At 40.4% G+C, this 17,645-nt stretch overlaps 2 protein-coding genes across 4 annotated transcripts in view; one reads left to right on the plus strand and one right to left on the minus strand.

Moving 5' to 3' along the window:
* The window catches only part of rock2a (rho-associated, coiled-coil containing protein kinase 2a), a 40,488-nt gene extending 28,090 nt beyond the window's left edge, over positions 1–12,398 (plus strand). Inside the window, exons 16-33 of one of the 3 annotated variants that reach the window (XM_032501230.1) lie at positions 1,191–1,297; positions 1,588–1,747; positions 2,204–2,364; positions 3,084–3,268; positions 3,369–3,438; positions 3,848–3,951; positions 4,292–4,478; positions 5,072–5,165; positions 5,254–5,348; positions 5,541–5,732; positions 5,891–6,059; positions 6,893–6,963; positions 7,062–7,150; positions 7,284–7,362; positions 7,531–7,789; positions 8,464–8,677; positions 9,846–9,893; positions 10,671–12,398. In XM_032501230.1, coding sequence (XP_032357121.1) covers positions 1,191–1,297; positions 1,588–1,747; positions 2,204–2,364; positions 3,084–3,268; positions 3,369–3,438; positions 3,848–3,951; positions 4,292–4,478; positions 5,072–5,165; positions 5,254–5,348; positions 5,541–5,732; positions 5,891–6,059; positions 6,893–6,963; positions 7,062–7,150; positions 7,284–7,362; positions 7,531–7,789; positions 8,464–8,677; positions 9,846–9,893; positions 10,671–10,674 — 2,288 coding nt within the window. In that variant the 3' untranslated portion in view covers positions 10,675–12,398. The other 2 variants (XM_032501229.1, XM_032501232.1) reach the window with 2 other exon arrangements.
* A 134-nt stretch (positions 12,399–12,532) lies between these two features.
* Positions 12,533–17,645, minus strand: part of slc66a3 (solute carrier family 66 member 3) — a 7,972-nt gene continuing 2,859 nt past the window's right edge. The window contains exons 3-7 of the mRNA XM_032501278.1: positions 16,427–16,496; positions 16,261–16,318; positions 15,569–15,689; positions 14,102–14,143; positions 12,533–13,031 (exon numbers count right to left, since the gene is read on the minus strand). Coding sequence (XP_032357169.1) covers positions 12,931–13,031; positions 14,102–14,143; positions 15,569–15,689; positions 16,261–16,318; positions 16,427–16,496 — 392 coding nt within the window. The 3' untranslated portion in view covers positions 12,533–12,930. The remainder of the gene's footprint in view (positions 13,032–14,101; positions 14,144–15,568; positions 15,690–16,260; positions 16,319–16,426; positions 16,497–17,645) is intronic.

The raw sequence follows: 17,645 nt of genomic DNA on the forward strand, positions 1-17,645 counted from the left end.
CACACACACACACACACACACACACACACACACACACACACACACACAAAACACTTCTGTCATAGAGAAGACAAGAATTACCATAACAAAAATAATGTGACAAGCCCCGTTTGTCACACTGGTTGAATTAGGGTGAGTACGTATAGAGAGGAAACTACTGAAATATTCTACTCTCTCTGGCCTTGAATAAAACAACAACCAGTTTCTCCGTTGCAGCTGGTCAGTGTGCACAAGTAGCAAACTGCATTTTTGTAACCGCACGTGGAAGTATGTTAACATCAAGGCTAATAATTTAACCGTCATCTGATTAAGGCAGTACTCAGGATATTTAAACTGTCATCTAAAAGCTTTTATCTGAGTCCTTTAATTGAGGTGAGTTCATACTCAAAGCAAACGCTGCACAGTTTACACACCCAGGTTTCTGCTTAGTCCCTGCATTTGTTTCACCATGTGAACGCCTTTTTTGGGGCTTTTGTCAAACTGCAGTTGTTGGTTATCGGATGCAGTGACCAGTTGTTACATTTACAAATCAAACAACGTAGCAACAACGTATAATTGAGTTGACTTACTGGGATATTGGAGATATAGCATTTATTTTAACCATGTAAATAATATCAAATGAATCAAAAATATTGCCTTGAGGTGATTACTTTAAATAACCAGGCTATTATGTGTGTGTATATATAAACAAACTGTGGCTCATGTCACGGGTGAAGAAAAAAAACAAAAACAAACGGCACACTGGGCTGCCCAGTTTAGGGGCCAGTCTTTCTGGCCACAGATCAGTGTTTGCATACAATGAAGAGAGAGATGCTTCAATTCAATTCACATTGTCATTTCACTGAGTTCTTGCATATTCAGAAAAAAAGAAAAGCTGTTTCTTATCAGGCACAGTGTAAATTAATGTAACAGAAAAAAATACTTAGAAGTAAAAACAACAACAAATTATATCAAATAAAAGAGCTTAATAACAAACATTCAGACAGCACAAAATTCCATAAAATAGCAACAGCGACCTTGCGTGTGTGGACGTGATTGTTTGGGAAGAAGCTGTTAAGCACCCTACTGGTCCTACGTGTAATGCTCTTGTATATGCTTGCTGAAATTGTGCATGAGCATGTAACAACAATTAAAGTAAAAGTGTTTAGTTTGTTGTACGTTACAGGAATTCTCTTGGTTTTGGTTTGCAGGACGAATCTCCGGCCTGGAGGAGGAGGTCCGCCAGCAGAGACAAGCTCTGGCCAAAGCTGAGACTGAGAAGAGACAGCTTCAGGAAAAACACACCGATCTGGAGAAGGTAAACCAGAGCAGCAGACTAAATGATAACTCAGTTTTTAAAACCCCTTATGGACTACTGTATATTCTCCATTGGTTTGTAAAGTATTTAAATGTTTCTCCATGTTTTGCCATAAAGCAGCAGAACTGAATACACTTCAACATCACTTTATTTATCGCAAGTAATAACATCATCGCATTATTCAACGTTATGGCATATTTTTCTCATATTGTGCAGCCCTACCATCAAGTCATTATGTCACTGGACGTAGAGTTTGGCACAACATCTCTGCCGTGGTTTTCTTTGTGCAGGAGAAGAGCAACAAGGAGATTGATTTGACCTACAAGCTGAAGGTGCTGCAGCAGGAGCTGGAGCAGGAGGAGACGGCTCATAGGAGCACCAGGGCACTGCTGGCAGACAAGAGCAAGATCAAAGTAACCATTGAGGGCGCCAAGTCAGAGTCCATGAAGGGTGAGGGCACCGACCTTTTCTTTAGCGGAAGTTGCTTTCTCACACAGTCAAAAGTTTGGAGAAAGAATGTCCAGACTACTGACTTGTACTGACTACCTACTTATAACTGTCTGTTTGAACCATCACACATTAGATGCTGGGAAGGAGAAGCAATTCACTCAAGATAATTTGGCACTGGGCGCCCAGCTAGCTCAGCTGGGCGCCCAGTCATGTCTTCATCTCCCCTGTCATGTCTTCATCTGTCCTGTCAAATAAAGGCCTAAAATGCCCAAAAAATAATCTTTAAAAAAAAGAAGATAATTTGGCACCACTGGACATGTTTGACCCCACGTTCAGCGCTAAATGCATTGCTTCACTTTGCACACTTTTTGCATCTATTGTTACAGCTTTCTATACCCGTCAGTACTGGTGAACATGACTTTTAACATTGATATAATAAAAACAAATCACATTCAGAGTTGGAACAGAAGCTGGTGGAGGAGCGAACGGCAAAACTTCGGCTGGAGAACCGAATACTGGATCTGGAGAAGCACAGCAGCATGATGGACTGTGACTATAAACAGGCTCTGCAGAAACTAGATGAGCTGCGCAGACACAAGGACCGGCTAACTGAAGAGGTGAGGGTTTATATTCTGTACAGGTGAACAGTGAAATGTGTGTTAAGTTATTAAACGGTGTCTACAGAAACCCATCTTGCAACTTATGTAATAATATGTCAGTTCTGAGCTGTAGAGGAATAACAGGATTTCATTCAGGAAATACAAAAAAAGAAAATACAGATATCTAAATACAAGGTTTCCGCAGGATCTTAATAAGTCTAAAAAAATTCAAAAATTTCAAAATCGCAATTTTAGGCTTTAAATAGTCTTAAATTTGCTGAGGTATTGTGTTCTAGATCTTAAATAGTTTAACACAGGTCTTAATTTTTCCTACGTACAAAAATATAATTTGCTGTATTACAACTACAAATGAGACACATGCGTCTTTTTTCTCAGCCAGTTAGCTTTCATATTATTGGCGCAAGTCTCTCTCGGATGGTCCAATAGGCAATGAGCAAGTGGATCCTTGGCTTGAATAAAATGAATTTAGGGCTTGGTTTAAGTTGGTTACTAACAACGTATTTGAAGCCTACTGCTTTTATACAAGAAAGCAATTTATTTTGTGACTGCATTACCTTTTCTTTTTTTGATGTTGTGATATACAGTAGGCCTTAAATGATGTGATTGTTACTTATTCATAATGGTCTTTAAAAAGTCTTAAATTTGATTTGGTGAAACCTGCAGAAACCCTGAAATAACACCATGAATGTCCCGCTGCATTCTGTTTATTCTTTCAGGTGAAAAACCTAACGCTTAAGATCGAGCAGGAGACCCAGAAGCGTAACCTGACTCAGAACGACCTGAAGGCCCAGAACCAGCAGCTCAGTTCTCTGCGAACCTCTGAAAAGCAACTCAAGCAGGAAACGAATCATCTGCTCGACATTAAACGCAGCCTTGAGAAACAGAACCAAGAGCTGCGCAAGTCAGTTTACATTCTGTTCTACCATTAATACTCAAGGATTCATATTTTGACACAAGGAGGATGATGGATAATAGAATGTTTCATTATTTTTTGATTGCAGAGAAAGACAGGACACAGACGGGCAAATGAAGGAATTACAGGACCAGTTAGAAGCTGAACAGTATTTCTCTGTGAGTCTTTATTCTGCTCTGTAATTACAAATGTGGATGTGAAAGGACTAAGCAACACATTCTGGTTCTGCATCTCTTATGCTGAGTGTGTGGGCTGTAATATGCCATCAGAACAGCATTGCTTTTATTTCACTAGCTAATGCATGTTATGTGAATTTAATTGTTAAGGATTTTTAAAATGTATTTCTATAATAAACATTGCACAATCTGTGTCAAAGGAATAACCTAGTGCTTAACAAAACCCAAGTGAAAGGTTTCCCTATGTCATAGTTTTTATATTTTATTTCTGGTCTTCCCAGTGGAAATGCACAGTGGTAGGCTGCTGAATTCGTGAGGTGCATGGAGGCATTGAGTTGCATCACAGCGTGTGTTAATGTATTGAATGCGAGGTGTATCAACTTTTTTCCAGACGCTGTATAAGACCCAGGTTCGTGAACTAAAGGAGGAGTGTGAGGAGAGGAACAAACTCTACAAAGATGTGCAGCAGTCTCTGCAGGAGCTACAGGAGGAGAGGTTGGTTTGTCGGTTTGAGAAAAAAAAAAAAATATATATATATATATATGTGTGTGTATGTATGTATGTATGTATGTTTTTAAATCCACTTGAAACATCAGTCACAAAATTCAACGGCTGTTTTTTTTAAACATGGCCAAAACCAAGACAAAATAAGGAAGTAGGAGTAGTAGCAGTCAGATAATACACACACACACACACACACACACACACACATATATATATCAAACAATGTTTTATTAATCTTAGCTTTTAGTTAATTTATATCTTTGAATGATACATGTGTTTTGTGATCAATAGTTGTTCAGCCTTTTATTTTTTACCTTGAAATGCCGTTAAGGGATTCGTTGGCAGCTCAGCTGGAGATCACACTGACAAAGGCTGACTCGGAGCAGCTGGCGCGCTCCATCGCTGAGGAGCAGTACTCCGACCTGGAGAAGGAGAAGATCATGAAGGAGCTGGAACTGAAGGAAATGATGGCCCGCCATCGCCAGGAGCTATCTGAGAAGGACATCACCATCAGTTCGGTGAGTTGCATCAACCCCTTTCTCTGTCTTTAGTTGTATGATTAATCTGTATCATCTGAAAAGGGGTTTTCGATTGTAGGCAGTTTCAAAAGCTCTAAAGCTTGCAAGATGACAACAATTAAGTGTAAAGCTGTAAAAAAGACACCATGACAACGGAAGAGGTTCAGGTGGTAGTGGCAGACAGACGGCTAGGCCTGCACGATTCGTGGAAAAATATGAATCACAAGTTTTTAGCTTAGAATTGATATTACGATTCTCTGCCAAGATTTTTTTTCTGCCACGATTTTATTGCACACAAACATAGAGGCTTCAATGAAGAGAAGGGACAGCATTGCAGCGCTTAGAGCACTTTTAAACCTAATTTATACAGTCTATCAGAAGAAAGTAGAAGCGTTTGTGATGCAGTCGGCTCATAAAATTAAATGAGATTTGAAGTCTTGGAAAAGAATAATTAAAAAATCTAAGTTATTTAAAAATTTAATCGTGAACAGGGTGAATTGTGATTTTACAACAATTAATCGCGCAGGCCTACAGACGCCACTCATAACCACCTATAATATAGTGAATATGACCGTATTTCCTGCCCCATGCAGCTGGAGGAAGCCAATAGGACCCTGACCAGTGATGTCGCCAACCTAGCCAATGAGAAGGAGGAGCTGAACAACAAACTGAAGGAGGCAGTAGAAGGTAATTAAAATGTTCAAAATGTAACACTACATTTTATTTGAAGCTAAAAATTGTCAGGTTTTGACATTTATCATCTCTTCTGTTTCAGAATCCGAGAAGTCAAAGGATTGGGAGCAGCAGATCAGCCAGATGAAGCAGGCATTTGAGAAGCAGCTTCAGTCAGAGAGGACGCTGAAAACTCAGGTTTTAAACGTCACTATTAAATAATGCCACACAAGTGCCTTATTTTTAGTCAGTTACACACTTTTACAGCAGCTGAAGAGGTTTTGTTTTGAAAAGAATCAAAGTTTCTGGATCCATCAGCTCCTGAGGCTTTCCTACAATTAGACTAAAGCAAGCTGAAGCAGGAACTGTGGTGCTTGTGTCCGTCTACAGGCCGTCAATAAGCTGGCAGAGATCATGAACAGGAAGGAGGTTCGCGGAGTAGGCAGTCGCCGCGGTAACGACACAGACATGCGGCGAAAGGAGAAGGAGAACCGGAAGCTGCAGTTGGAGCTGAGGTCGGAGAAGGAAAAACTCAACAGCAGCATCATCAAATATCAAAGAGAGATCAACGAAATGCAGGCGGTCAGTAGAACACTTGATGGTCTTGATTTTCTGCAAATGTGTACAAATGTGGAATATACCCATAGATAGATTCCCAGTCCTGTCAATTCCCATCGAGAAACCCCAGTTTCTATAGTCTTTGACTGGACCTTGTTTCCTCTGTTGTTCTTTATTTGCAGCAACTGTCTGATGAGAGCCAGATGCGTATTGAGCTGCAGATGGCCCTGGACAGTAAGGACAGTGACATCGAGCAGCTGAGGAACCTCTTGCAGGCGCTCAGTGTTCAATCAATGGACTCTGCCAGCGTCAGCAGTGGGCCCGAGTTTGATGCTGATGATGCATACGCAGGTGAGAGCTCGTAAATGTAACTCTAATTCAACTTCATATTCAGGGTAGCCACGGGGTCTTAAAAAGTCAAACATTTTAAAATCACAATTTTAGGCTTTTGAAAGTATTAAATTCGTCGACGTAGTGTGTTCTATGTCTTAAATAATTTTTAACAGGTCTTAATTTTCCTACATCCTTGTAACGCTACCTCTAATGCTCATTAAAATGTTGTCTTTTATTAAGTGGTGGTGTTGTAGTTCTTTCTTTAGCTAGTCCAGATATAATTCGTTGTATTGTTCCGATTATTATTATTATTACTTTGTATTGCTTTTATTAGTTATTTACTCAGCAAGTACTTTTGGTTACTCTGCATTTTGTTGTACTTTATATTGTGCTTATAGGTCTTAAATTTCATTCTTAAAGGACTTAAATTTGACATGTTGAAACATGCAGAAAGCCTGATATTCCGTGTCATCCTTGCAATTAAACTGTACATACGATATTTCAAAATTGCATAGTATGTAATTAATATATACTTTAATGTGAAAAACAATTTTAAGTGGCGAGTTATATGAGTATGTGAGTTTTAAAGGAAATTAAAAAAAATATATTATTAAATTATTATTTTTTTAAAGTATTATTAATCCTTTTGGGGGATTAATAAAGGATTTTGAATCTCGAATCTTATTTCTCATTTTGAAAGCATTCTTTATGTTGGTGGCTGAAATGGGTCAGTTAATCCATCTTTAAAATTCAAAAACAAATTCAAATGAAGGCAGTCTGAAAAAGTATTTTATGTTAACACTGACAGATGATCCTTTTGCTTACATACTAAAACTCTTTCTCTCACTCAGAAACCAGGCTGGAGGGCTGGCTCTCTCTCCCTGTAAGAAACAACACCAAGAAGTTTGGATGGGAGAAAAAGGTAGAGAGAGTGAAGCTGCTTCGATGGTTTTCACATGTCTCTCCCTGAACTAACATTACATTACACATAACATTACCATGTGTGTTTTGTTCCTGTAGTATGTTGTAGTGAGCAGCAAGAAAATTCTCTTCTACAACAATGAGCAAGACAAAGAGCAGTCCATTCCCTACATGGTCCTTGATATAGAGTGAGTATACCACCTAATCCGCCTCTGCAGAGAAGGCAACCCAGGACCCAGTTTAATTTGTTGCTGTACGGGCATTTCTTGTTGAATTAAGGTGCCGCTAACTTGTTGACACAAACTTATTTTCTTCACACAGCAAACTCTTCCACGTGAGGCCTGTCACTCAAACAGATGTGTACCGTGCTGATGCCAAAGAAATCCCAAGGATATTCCAGGTCTGTCTCAACATCAGTTCAATGGTCTTATTGGAATTCTGAATTGCACTGTGATGTCTTGAATTTGTTTAATAAAGAAACAAAGTTCTGAATGAAATCAATATATGATTTTTGTTTGAGCACACATTTGGAATAAAAATCCTCACTACCCCTCATTCTCCTTTCCAGATTCTTTATGCCAACGAAGGCGAGAGCAAGAAGGAGCCAGAGGATCCGCTGCCCATTGGAGAGAAGTCCAGCTACATCTGCCACAAGGGCCACGAGTTCATCCCCACGCTCTACCATTTCCCAACCAACTGTGAGGCGTGCACCAAGCCACTGTGGAACATGTTCAAGCCACCGCCCGCCCTGGAGTGCCGGCGCTGTCACATCAAGTGCCACAAGGACCACATGGACAAGAAAGAGGAGATCATTGCTCCATGCAAAGGTAGGATGCTTCACGTAGTGACTGGTCTACAAACAAACAGGTTCATTGATGTAGCTTGTGTGCAGCTTTAAGCGTAAATGTATGCTTCCGCGTAACATCTACACCGTAGCTACGTACGTAGGTATGTGGAGGCATGGACCCTATGCTGTAGCCTGACGTTCACCACTCAAAAAACGTAACTACACGTTGCGGCGACGCACGTCGCTTGGCTGTGGCTTGGTAGCGTGGGATTTACCTCAACTCATTTCCTGGTTCTCCTTCTTCATAAACAACATGACATCAAGGAGAGGGTTATCTTTTCCTGCCACAGATTTCCCACCGTGGTCAGAATGCACAAAGGAGACATTTTGAGACACCACGACTCCAGAGTCAGCACTCACTCTGTAGCTAATCACCGTCACCCTCTCACTCGCTCTACCACAGACTCCCCACGTGCACACACATGCCGGCCCTGCTATTCTCTTAAAGAGACTAACACACACACACACCAACACACAAGTATAAACTTCTGGCCACTTACCTAGGCTACGACGAAAGCGCTGCGTGGGGCCTCCCCACAACCGTAATTCACGCTTTTTAAAATATTAATATTGTGAATTTTCAGCATTACCAATGTTGCTATCAAAGACAACTAAAGACTATAACTGAAAGTTGCACATCTCTCCCACTACCAGTGAACTACGACGTGTCTTCGGCAAAGAACCTGCTGCTGCTGGCCATGTCTCAGGAGGAGCAGCAGAAGTGGGTGAACCGACTGGTCAAGAAGATTCCCAAGAAGCCTCCCCCGCCAGAGCAGTTTGCACGCTCCTCGCCTCGCGCTTCCATGAAGGTCCAGCCCAGCCAGTCCATGAGGAGGCCCAGTCGACAGCTCCCCACCAGCAAGAGCAGGTAGCAAAACAGACAAGAGATCTTGTTTGAACAGTTTCTGCTTAAAAGAAAGGCTTGGCACCCATAAGATTTGATGTGTTCCAGTTTATATGAAATGTTGGGATGTGCAGGTGGTCTCCAGTGAGGCAAAGAATAGGCTAGAGTTGGAATTGTATAATGGGTCAAACTATACACATTACACACTGTATGCAACATTAAGTGATCAGTTTTACTTTGGTTGGTTCCTATGGATCAGAGGACATGCAAAACAAATATTGCTAAATAATCTTCTGGCCTGACACTGCTCCTTGGCCAATTTAGTCCAAAAATGCTGGTATCGTTCTCATCAATTGTGCTCCCAGAGTCACCAAATCTAACAAAAGAAGCTAATGGTTTTGAACCCCACAGTTTATATTTGTGCAGTGGAGCTGTTCCTGTAGAGGAGAATAAGATCTGTCCTTGTATCTAGAATTCAGAGGTGTTTTTGAAGTGTGAGAAAGTAAGTGGCTGTGGCGCTTTGTTCTCTGTATACATGATGAGCCTGCAGAGAATGAGAGCCTGTTTCCCACTGCTCAGTCTTGTTGTGTAAACCCAAGGTCTATTTAAATGAGAACAGTAGGCGACCCGACACTAATAGACTTTATTTCTGGATACCGGTTTGTATGTGCAGTAATTGTTACCTGGCCATCAAAACTAATCTCCCCTTTCAGATGGGAGGACTTTGGTCTTCAGGACTGGCACTGGGCATTGGATGATATCGATGATGATTGTTCCTCTATTCATTTCTGAGGACCACATATGGTAACACTGTGTGCAGTGTGTGCTGTGCAGTGCACTGACTTCAGCGGCATTGGAACACAGTTTCCACAGGGCATCAATTTACACAGCTACTGTCCCAATTTGCTGTGATTTTTAGAAAAGGAAACAAATTCCAATCTGAATATTGATGAGTCAAGTCTCAGTGTATCAAGACCCTGTGCTGCCTATTCTGTTTTCTTGAAAAATCTTGCGACCCATAATGTTTTTGAGTGGTAGCCAACCCCAACTACAAAAGACAAAAGTTTGATGTTTCTGAAGCTGCTGAGGATTAAGAGATGCTGTTCTCTATTCACATAATGCTGTTAACGTAACGGCCTTAAACATGTCTCAACCATTGTGACCTTATGTCCTCTGACCTCGGCCCTCGCAGGTCAAATGGCATCAAAATGCGACGAGAAGAATCTCCCAGTGGACTCTGGTACAAAAGACGACTTCTCCCACCCTTTCTTTTTCTTCCTTTGCCCAGATGTTTCTGTAAACGACTCAGTGTGTGTATATGTGTGCTTACAACCAAAACGTGTCTTTTTGCACTTGATGTTCAGACACAGCCCTGGTTGTCAGGTGGTGGTGGTGGTGGTGGTGGTGGTGGCGGGCTCTGTCCACATACTGTATGTCGGTCCCAGTGCATGTGCTTGTTGGGGTTCTCCGGCTGCTCACCTGATAGCTTGGATCACTTCACCACTGGGTGTTTATAAAAAACAACAATGAAAAACATACAGTATTCCCTTTTTTTTAATTTGTTTTAAAATTTATTTTTTTGGGGTGTTTTTTTTTTAATCTGCGATATTAACTCCCACAATAAACATATCGCAAAAGATTTTCTTTGTGTTGGTTGAAAAAAAATATCAGTAGTAAACTGCACTTTTTTGTGGTGCCTTTTATATTCAACTCACTCTTCCAATTTGTTCAATAAAATAATTTTTGAAATCATTTCCTTTTATTTTGTTTTAAATTTAACAAGCACTTTGTTGGACTTCAGCAGAAAGCACAGGACAGCTGAGCTCCTTAGAAATCAGGAACTTTCCTTTTGCGAAAGTTTGAAGACCGAAACATTGTGAAATAAGTGAGGACTCAAGTACAGGACTCTTGGTTTAGTATTATTGATGTGCCATGAGGACATGACCTGTTGTAATCCTCTGATAGTCAAAGTATTTGCTGAGACTAATCTTGCATCTGTTTCTCTCTCTTCCCCCAGTTAACCTTGCTTGAGAATGTGGTGCATCGTCGTGGTGATGGGGTGTGTGTCCTCCTAAATCAAAGACTACACAAAGCTTCGTTTGCAGATCAGCACACTGAACTCCACATCACTTCTCCATAGCCCGCCTTGTCGTGCTTCAGCCTGTGAGCGTTACAAAATCTGTTTATCCTTTTTGTCGAACTTCTTTCCCAGGCACTCAAAGCGGCAACGACTCTGAAAATCACCTGAACACCTGTGGTCTTTTCACCAAGCTGGATGGCTTGTAAGCATATTAGCCAAAGTCTTCTCTTGGGCCCTTGACTAGAGCGATTAAGTGTCTCTGGGGGCCGGAGCAGCTCGTTCGGCTCCTACAGAACAGAAGAGAGCTCTTATAAGTGGATACTCTTACCTCAACACTTCTCTCCAAGACACACTGTCTGATTGAAGGACCCAACAGGAAAACTCTCAATTCCTCCTCACCACCTCTGGGGATTCTCGTGGCCAAATAAAGAAAAAGGCATCCTTGTGTTTAATGTTTGTGAACAATATGAAGGGTTTAATGGGGAACACTACACTCAGAATATAGTAAAATCTGTAATTTGTTGGCTGTATACAGCTAAGATTGTTGAACTTGATCCCAGATACAGTATCTGTACTTTGGCTTATTCAGACTCTCTAACATATTGATTGTAGCTTCTTGCTTCCTACAATTCTGCTTTCAGGTGCACACGGGCCACAGAAACTTGAATAAGGTACTTAAGCAAACCAGCTGTGACTTCTGGGAAAGTCCGCAAGGCGGGGGAAGGGGTGTCCAATTCCTTCAGAATTTGAGCAAATCATTCCTTGAGTGCCACTTATTCAGATTTCTGACTCTGGCACGTGCTGAATCTCCAGTTTGTTGTTGTATGACTACAGTAACGGTTACAAGTGAACATAATCCTGCTCTGAATGGCATTAGATGGGGACCCAGACATGATATCATCACAATCCCATAATATTTCAAACCTGCACTGTCAGTTATGAGGGTTAATGTTTACTGAATTCAAGGGGTGCACCGTTCAATGCTTTTCTGATCCGAGCTATGCTCCTTTTGTTGTTTGAATGTACATCTGGGCTTTACCAGAGACGACACGCAGGCATTGTATTATTTCTATCCAAATATACTTGACTGAAGCCCCCTGTCATCACCAACTACTCTGAGTGGACTTGCATGTGTTTGCCTTTTCAGGCCTCACACTTTAAGTGCTGTCACACACAGGCCTTCACCTGTCAGAAATGTAGTTTGTAGTAATTTGAGGAGAATTTACCAATAAGAAGCAGGAACAATGAAGGTATGCAATCATATCCCAAGGGTCAAAATACTGAGCAGCACTATTCCATTGAACTTTTTTTTTTTTTTTTCCGTAAAGGTGTTTGTCCTGATATTTTTGTATTAAAAGTAACCAAACTCTGAGTTTGGGCACATTGTTGTGTATGTGGCTTAAATAGCAGGTGGAGAGTAACTATTTGTGTGTGTGTGTGCGTGTGAGTGTGTGTACTGAGTACTCTCCTTTAACTAAGAAGCATGTTTTATACATATAAATATACACAGTATATATTTTACATGCCATACAGTGCACATTATATTATTTATAACAGCCTTGTCCACTTTGTATTTAAGGGCTCTACATCCAGATTGCATGTTTGCTACCAAACAGCTCTATAACAATAACTACGTCAACAATAAAGACATGGATGTGCCTTTTGGTTTTGGATTATTTTTCTGTCTTAAAAAGAAGTGTCTTGGAAGCTACAATTCTGTACAGGACATTCTGTGCACAAGAACTTTGCTCATTTTCTTGATGAGTTTTTAAAGCATGAGACTGAAATGACCAATGTAAGAAGATAGAATGTTCGCTTTATTAAAATAGTTCAGAAAAGGAGTTATAAACGCATTCAAAATACAGTATTTCTCATTCTGAGTAGTAAGATATCAGATATGCTTGTGCTGCCCTATCTAATGCATTTGGTCACATAAAGTATGACAAAGCATTGGTCTCTGCTCTCACTACAAGCTTAAGCAGATTTCCAGTCACTGGAATGTTAAAAAGAAAAAAGAAAAAGATGTTCAACACGGTGGTAATGATATAAAAAGCACATTTTATGGGTCAGTATTACAAAAGCTGCATAACCGTTACTCATAGTTTCTGTTTTAGTCATGGCTGTGAACAGAGCTGGGTGCCATGGGAGTCAGCTGCAGGTTTGCAGGTCAGCCAGTCTCAGGGTCCCACTCTAAAGCTTAGTCCTCTTTCTTGGACCTGCTGCTGTGTCTCTGGTAGTAGAGGACGGTGAGCAGCACCCACATGTTGAGCAAAGTCATGGCGATGAACCGCACCATAACTGTGACAAAGAGACAAATTTGATTAGTATAAAACATACCTATATATGGATGACAACTTGCTGAGAATTTGGACACATCAACACCAAGATGTAGTTTTTGACATCACAAACTGATGTGCAAGTTAAAAAGGTGCTATGGTGAACATCACTTGGTGTGCCAGGAGCTTACAACAATCGCTTTTTTTTCTCTTAAGGTTTGACTGTTTAATTCTCTAAAAAATAATAATCATGACACTTCCCTCCTCTGCAGAAAATGTAGCTTTTCCCCCCAAAAAAGTAGAGTCTCCAAACTTATTTGGACCATGCAAACATTTTAAACGCATCCATGTCTATGACCCCTACTTCCTGTTATATGTGTAAATTTGACTAGCAGTTTTTTATTTTTATTTTTTTTAATGCCTTTCTCTTTCAGCAGTCTGGTTCACTTCTCATTGGATTCTGACAAGTAAGGAAAACAAAACAGATTGAGCACGTTCTTATATTGTGTAAAAATACTTTGCTGTTGGATGCGTGGACAGATTACTGAACCGGACACAGGCCCAGGTGGGTCAGCCTGTGTTTTAAGCGTCCTAACAATAAAATTACCACAAAAAGACAAAAGGGCTGTTTTATGTCTCTTTCAGCCTGGCTCTCTTGCTACTGTGGAGAAGGGGAGGGGGCTGTTGTTTTATAATCCATCTATGCATTCATGCAAAGTTTGAACTATGATAACAGGTTCTATTTCATATTTCACACCACGTGTTTACTGTATTTTCTCCCTCTAAAGCATGTGAGAGCTACAAATGTTCTTTAGAAACAGATACTATACTGACAGCTACTGACTGACTGAGGACTCCCTTATGCAGCTTCCCTTATGGAATTCCACTGCTGTCCCTCTCAGTGCCGTTGTCCTCATACCAAAGCACCAGACCACAAAAAAAATCCTTTTACTCATGGAAAACTCTGATAATAGTTATTTAGAAAACAAATCTTTTTAAAGAGTTGCTTCTGAAATGTTTATAAAGTTCACAAAACATTCTTTTCTGGGACACTACATATCCCACAGTCATTTGTAATTCCCTTTGACTTACCCTGCGTGTCTCCAGTTGTCACAGTGGTGGTGTAAATCCGTGCTGAAACAAAGAGGAAGCCGAGTTAATGACATGCTCATTATCAAAGAGAGCATCTAATATTTAATTAATGAAGCGTGGAATTGCTGATTTGTCCAAATTTGGAGCAGAGTAAATAGTATTATGCATATTATTAAACTGACACAGAGTAAAAGTACTTTAGGGAGAAGAAAAAAAGCATTTCTGAATCTATAAAGAATGCTAAACATGTGGTTTAGACTGATAAGAGGATGATATTTGAAAAGGAGTGAGCAGCCTTTTTGACACATTTACTGTAATCCAGTCTACTCTGAGTATTTATGAGACTTTAATAACTTAGGCTAATTGATTCTAATGAGACATTTTCCAAAGTTATCACTTAATTACTAAGCTACTGGTTGTGTGTATATATTAACCCTCCTGTTGTCCTGGGGTCCAATTTGCCCCATTTCTAAATGTTTCTACATCACAAATGTGGGATTCTTTCATCCAAATTGTCCAAATATTACATGGATGGTTCCATATAACGCTTCTTGCAAGTTAAACGAAGGATCAGTTTACTACTTAATTGAATTTTGGGTGTTTCATTTCCCCCCAAAAAGACTAAAAAAAATGATATAATTTCATATAAATGAGGTTTCTTGACCATGAATTCGAAAAAGAGAAAAGTGTAACACTAGTGGTAAGATACTGGTGTTAGTGATGTGTACAGCATACTGATGGTAGTGTTACAAAAATGAAGAAAATTTTGAAAAAAAGTGTCGAAAGCATCAAAAAAATTGTTAAAGCAATTGGGTTAAAGCAACACAAAGCAACATTAAAACTGTTGCCGTGGTTGCGCGCCGCCCCTACCCCCACCCCCACACTTCCTCCAGACACCCCGATCTTCTAAACACAGCCATACTGAGAAACACAGAGCGAGTTGTGTGGAGCTGATAGTTTTAATTAGCTTTGTAACAACTCATTTGGCAACGGCTTGAATGTAACAGACGTTCATTCATATCAAAAGGTTAATCACTAAAGCTTTAATTAAAGCGTACATGTGAAAGGAGTCAGAGAATCATCACCCTGCTCTGCAGTCCCCCTGGTCTAAGTAGCTTTTTTACATGTTTCAGCTCATTGTTTTGGTTTTACAGCCCGCAAATACTCTTTTGGTTTCTTCTTACCTCTTGCTTTAGAGTCATTTCAGCTGTTTTCAGTGTTTAAACTTCCACTAAATTTGCTATCTTCCCACCATCAATAGCAGACAAAGTTGCTGGTGAATAAAGTGAAGCAGTCTCTAAAAAGCCAGATATTTACCCCTAGTAGCTGGTGGAGAGATATTCAGAAATACAAGAGGACATTAGATTAAAAAAAAAAGAAAAAAAAAGTCATTCCTGTTCTGACATGGCAGTGTAGAGAAAGTGGGAAAGGACTACTGCGTTTTCATGTCCAGTGTGTGATACTCACCCATACATGTGTAGGTAGCCAGAGCCCAGGAGAGGGCGCTAACCTGTCCAGCATCCTTAGACCTCCACAGGCATTGCAGTTGGGCCAATTTACTGGCTGCACTGATGAATGTGCACAGACTCTGAGAAGAGAGTGGACAGTCAGACTGAATACAGCCTAGACACCATGACCAGTGTAACTACTACTCAGCTTAAAAGTTTCACTTTCTGCAAGCTTTCCGTGATCGCGCTCCACCCCCGCCACTCCTCCAAGCAGGTAAAAAACATGAGGAACTCTTCAGAAGACGAAAGTCGCTAGATGACATAATCTCCTGAACATAGTCATACTGAGAGATACAGAGAGAGTTGATAGTCTTAATTATCTTTGTATCAACTCATTTGGCAAAGGAATGGAACGGACGTTCATTATTATAAAAAACGTTACGCACCAAAGCTTTAACTTTTAGGAGGAAAACAGTTGCGGGATCACCGCTCTCACCTATTTAAATGCAAATGCACCTGCAGACATATTCATCTCATTAACCAACAGGACCATTTGGCATTTATAAGGTCCGGGTGCCTCCGTGAGATACACCAGGTGCAATGAGGTCTGTTCAAATCTCTAGCTCATTACTCCTGACTGATGACATGCCTTTTCCTTGCTCACTTTGTAACTTACTGCGACTTATGATTGATGTTAAACTGATTTATTACCATAGCCAAATCTATGATCCACTTCTCCACAGTGAGGAGCCTCCAACCTCCAACAAACCTGAACACATTACGTCAAGGCAATAACACGTGACCAGGTATGGATAAAGGCCAATGGGTCATTGATTTTCTTCAACATTAAATGAACACTTTGTATTTGAAAGGATACAGCAAGGTGTAGATGAGGCTGTGCCGCAGGCTGCCGTTGTAGTGGAGGATCAGGAGCAGAAGAATGGCATCTGAGGACACGATAAACTGATCAGGGGGCTGCATGTTTCACAGGGCTGAATTTTCATTTCAAGGGACACTCGATGGTAAAGGTATTGCATTTATATTCAGGGTTTCCGTGTGGTCTTAAAAAGTCTAACATTTCAAAATAGTTTTAGGCATTAAAAAGTCTTAAATTCTTAAATCATTGGTCAACTGGTCTTCATTTTCCTACGTCCATGCAACGCTACCTCTAATGCTCTTTTTCTATTTTTCTATTTTTATTTCGTGGGGTTGTAGTTCTTTTCCTCGGTAGTCCAAATATAATTTTGCTGTTTTACGACTACAAATGAGACCAACGTGCAATTTAATTCACAGCCAATCAGCTTTTGTTACATTGGCGCGAGCCTCTTTCAGATTGTACCACAGACAAAACGTACATTATTCTTTGGCCATGGGGAAGTGCAAGTTTAGTAATATTTGGCATGAAATGTATTCTGAATTTAGGGTTTAGTTGATTTTATGATATAGGTCTTAAATTCCATTCATATTGGCCTTAAAAAAAAGTCTTAAAAACTCCTACATTTGACTTGGTGAAACCTGCAGAAACTTTTCTACTTTCAGCAACCACTCAAAGCGCTTTTCAACACTAGCAAACATTTACCGTACACCTTGTACCTACACTGGTGGCAGAGGCTACCATGCAAGGTGCCACCTGCTCATCAAGGGAAAAACATTTGGGAGCAACTTGGGGTTTCCGTATCTTGCCAAAGGACACTCGAACATGCACACTGCAGGGACTGAACCATCGATCTTCTGCTTAGTGGATGACCGCTCTACCTCTACATGAACTCTACCGTCTCATTAACTCACCCAGAAACTAACATCTCTGGTTTACAAACCTGCTTCTAAAGACACATATGATATTGGACTCCTCTATTGTTCAGATGCCAGTGACAGGCGTCCACAGCTGCTGCTCTAGAGGCTTAACTACAGTGTAAGGAGGGATCTGTTACGGTGGTTGCCGCAGGTTACAAATCGAGATCAATAAAATGTCATAGGTGACTTTATGCCCCTCTCCATTGAGACCCATGTCAAGTCATTTGTTTCTACACTGCATGCGATTACTGTAAAACTAGAACATGACATCAAGTATTTCCCACATTGATATTGATTTTCTG

The sequence above is a fragment of the Etheostoma spectabile genome, chromosome 20 (genome assembly GCF_008692095.1).
Source record: "Etheostoma spectabile isolate EspeVRDwgs_2016 chromosome 20, UIUC_Espe_1.0, whole genome shotgun sequence".
NCBI classification, from domain to species: Eukaryota; Metazoa; Chordata; class Actinopteri; order Perciformes; family Percidae; genus Etheostoma; species Etheostoma spectabile.